The 3,088-nt window shown below is 32.4% G+C and overlaps 1 protein-coding gene across 1 annotated transcript; it reads right to left on the bottom strand.

The window, feature by feature from the left end:
- Positions 1-521: 521 nt before the first annotated feature.
- LOC123712496 (glutathione S-transferase-like) lies at positions 522-2,818 on the bottom strand. Its single transcript, XM_045665611.1, has 4 exons — positions 2,658-2,818; positions 2,298-2,465; positions 1,869-2,008; positions 522-715 (listed from the first exon to the last, which is right to left on the bottom strand). Exons 1-4 carry the CDS (start codon positions 2,791-2,793, stop codon positions 548-550), a joined length of 612 nt encoding a protein of 203 aa, XP_045521567.1. The 5' UTR covers positions 2,794-2,818; the 3' UTR covers positions 522-547.
- Positions 2,819-3,088: the final 270 nt, after the last annotated feature.

Raw genomic sequence — 3,088 nt, 5'->3', positions numbered from 1 at the left:
TAAACAATCTCAATATATATGTCTCTGAATATTAAGTCTAGTATATTGTCAGAGGAGTTTGTATGCAAATTGTACTGACAGAAGCTAAGCTGCAAGATACTGCATGATTCAACACGATATATACCCGAATTTGTAAATTTACACTTCCACGCATTAGGAAGGTAAGAGCAAAGAAGTCCAGCCTATGTGGGGTAAATTTAAATCAGAAGTAGTTATAGATATATATATTATGTTTCTATTTTATGTCTATTTGTATTTTTAAACATAGGATTTACTTTATCGAATTAAACGGGGTCGCGTATGCACAGAGTAAGGAAACTATTTCCATACAAAATCTTTAATGCTATGCGCCAAGAGCATAATGAACTGAACATTTATTATTGTCACTATAATATAATTTTTGTGGGTAATATGACCTATTTCATATATTATTATTTATATATTTTTTTTAAGTACTTAAAACATTGACTAATACATGATTTGTAACATCAATAATAAAATATAATAGAATAAAAGAGTAATTTAGAAAAATAATTTATTCAATAAATTAGACTTGGTATGGTGTTCTTTTAGCGACGTACTCCTTAACTCCAGGCAGAGAGCGTACCTTTGTGACAAGGGTTTGCACTGTCGGGAACTGTTTCTGGACATCAATACCCAGGAAAAGGTTTGTAGCTTCAACGATACCCACTAAGACGAAGTCAACCCAGGTTAACTGAAAGAATAGAGATATGGTGTTTTAAAATAGTGGAATAAATTTCGCTGTAGTAGATTTATATATTTATTAGCAGTCAGTATGTTAAAAGGCCAGGAACGCACTCGCGAGCTTTCTGGCATTGAGTGTCTATGAGCGGTATCACTTATCCATTATTGTTTTAAATAACATTAATATAATAATCTAGGCCTGAGTCATACCTATATTATTAACTGATCTGTAGTAATTTTTGATAATCTGTGACATATTTGACATTAGTGTATAGTGTAAACAATAAAATACCAATTACCAATTCTGAAAGTTTGGTAATTGATAATTGATATAAACTGCGCTGGTCGCCGAATGATAAATATTCCTGACGTTATATATGAAATGAAAACAACGTCCAAATCAATAAACGCTAAATAAAAGTAAAGCCATTCTGGTTGATTCCATTTAATATGTGAAGAATGAGATTAGTTAAGGGGATCCTACACGAAGAATGGCCTGTATGAGAGATTTAATCATTACATCTTTAAATAATGACAATAATATAAAAGGTATTATATAAAGGTAAAGTAAGAATGATGTCGAGTGGTTTGTTAGAATAAGAAAAACGTTTAATGAAAATAATGGTATATACATGTTTTGTATTTTCTGCTTTGCTTATTTGATTCTTTTAATTTGGACCATGCACCAACACAGGCACTGATATGGATAAATGAATTTATAATAATTAAACTAAAATAGACAAATTTAGTATGGGTTGAATTATGGTTTGAATAATTAAAAGTTAAATATACCTAATTCAATTACAAATCATGTTTAATCTCTATTCCTAACAAGAAACTGGATGAAGCTGATTAACATATATAGCTGATACACCCCTGTAGAACATGTCTTTTAATGAAAATGATAAATCATGTTTCATGTTTGGGAAAGAAGTTAGCCTGTGTTAAGAGATATGTATTACTAATTGCTGGCAAAGATTTTTTTGCCAACCTAATAAAGCCTAATAGATATTTAAGATTTGTTTATATTAATTAGTAATGGAAAACAGTATGTACTAAAGTTTAAATTATGGCAGAATATAAAATCTTTGGTATATTCTGTATCTTACATATTAATTTATGTAAGATTACTTTGCTTTTTTGTCAAATTTGTCAATAAATACCTTATTTCCGAAGAATCCATTGTTCTTCTTCAACTCTTTCTCGAATCTGCTGAAGTAGAAGTTGATGAATTCTTCTAAGATTTCCTTTTTGTATGCTGCCTTCTTCACGGGGTCACTCTCCTTGATGTAGATAACAACCTCTGTAATAAAAATGGAAATGTGAGGACTAGTTTGAGCCATAATAATTTGTATCTCTTTCTGTTACTCAAAAGACAATTATGTCATCAGCCTGCTGTGCCTGATGCATGTCATCACGATACAAGCAAATGTTAATTGCGCACATAGAAAGAAAAAAATATTGAATAGAATAAGTTGTGGTATGCCATAGCTCGGATTTGAATATGACCGTACTGGTAAGCAGAGCCCTCAAACCGCTAGTGCAAAACTACATATTTTATATGCATACTGAATGAATTCAGGGTTACTTACTTGACCAGTAATCGTAGATGTTGAGAGCGACTGCGTCGATCTGAGCCTGTTCCCAGGCGTCAGCTGGTAGAAGATTGACCTGGCTGGCGATGTAACGAGCGATGGCCAAGGACTGGTTCAAGGTTTTACCTCCCTCTTCGTACAACGGCAGTTGACCGTATGGAAGGACTGTTAACAATATGTTCAAATATAAGCTAAGTCTTTGTTTGTAGACACAAAGTTTGATAATAGTAGTTACTGTAGATATTTACTAATATCCCTTATAAATTTGACGGGCAAAAATAAACAATCGCTAATAGCATAGCGTTAACTAGTTTGTAGATAGATATATAAGCAACGGTTATTATATAAACAACTCACAATCCTTGACATGAGGAATTGGCCATTTCTTTACATCGTATTGGACATCTTCGAACTTCTGTCCAGCGTAGTGCAACATGTACCTTATTGGCTCACCGAGTCCGTTCACGTTGAAGTAGTGGAGTTTACGAGCCATGTTGTACTTGCTTGCACTAGTAATACAATGAAAATAATTTTCAGCTCGTTATTTTTATATGCGAATTTGTTGTGGGTTAATATGGTATCAGTTGGGCAAGTTAGGGTTTCGTAAAATTACTAATACTGTTAAGATTGAATTTTTGCATATTCATTAACACGAATCTTACTACCAGCTACTCTATCGGGTAGAAACAAAGTCTATATTTAAAGGAAAATAAAGACTGATGACGAGCTTTTAAACCACTGTAACAATGTATAATGCTATTTTCCTCTATCCATTTGCAAATTATAAG

The sequence above is a fragment of the Pieris brassicae genome, chromosome 7 (genome assembly GCF_905147105.1).
Source record: "Pieris brassicae chromosome 7, ilPieBrab1.1, whole genome shotgun sequence".
Taxonomy (NCBI): domain Eukaryota; kingdom Metazoa; phylum Arthropoda; class Insecta; order Lepidoptera; family Pieridae; genus Pieris; species Pieris brassicae.
Note: the sequence above shows the minus strand (reverse complement) of the source record. Positions and strands in the feature narration are given on the sequence as shown.

Bases quoted from the DNA above. Each gene is read 5' to 3' on its own strand.
- LOC123712496 (XM_045665611.1), bottom strand. From the start codon at position 2,793: ATGGCTCGTAAACTCCACTACTTCAACGTGAACGGACTCGGTGAGCCA. The intron at 2,466-2,657 runs GTGAGTTGTTTA...TATTGTTAACAG, and splicing joins AATTCCTCATGTCAAGGATT to TCCTTCCATACGGTCAACTG. The intron at 716-1,868 runs GTATTTATTGAC...CTATTCTTTCAG, and splicing joins ATGGATTCTTCGGAAATAAG to TTAACCTGGGTTGACTTCGT.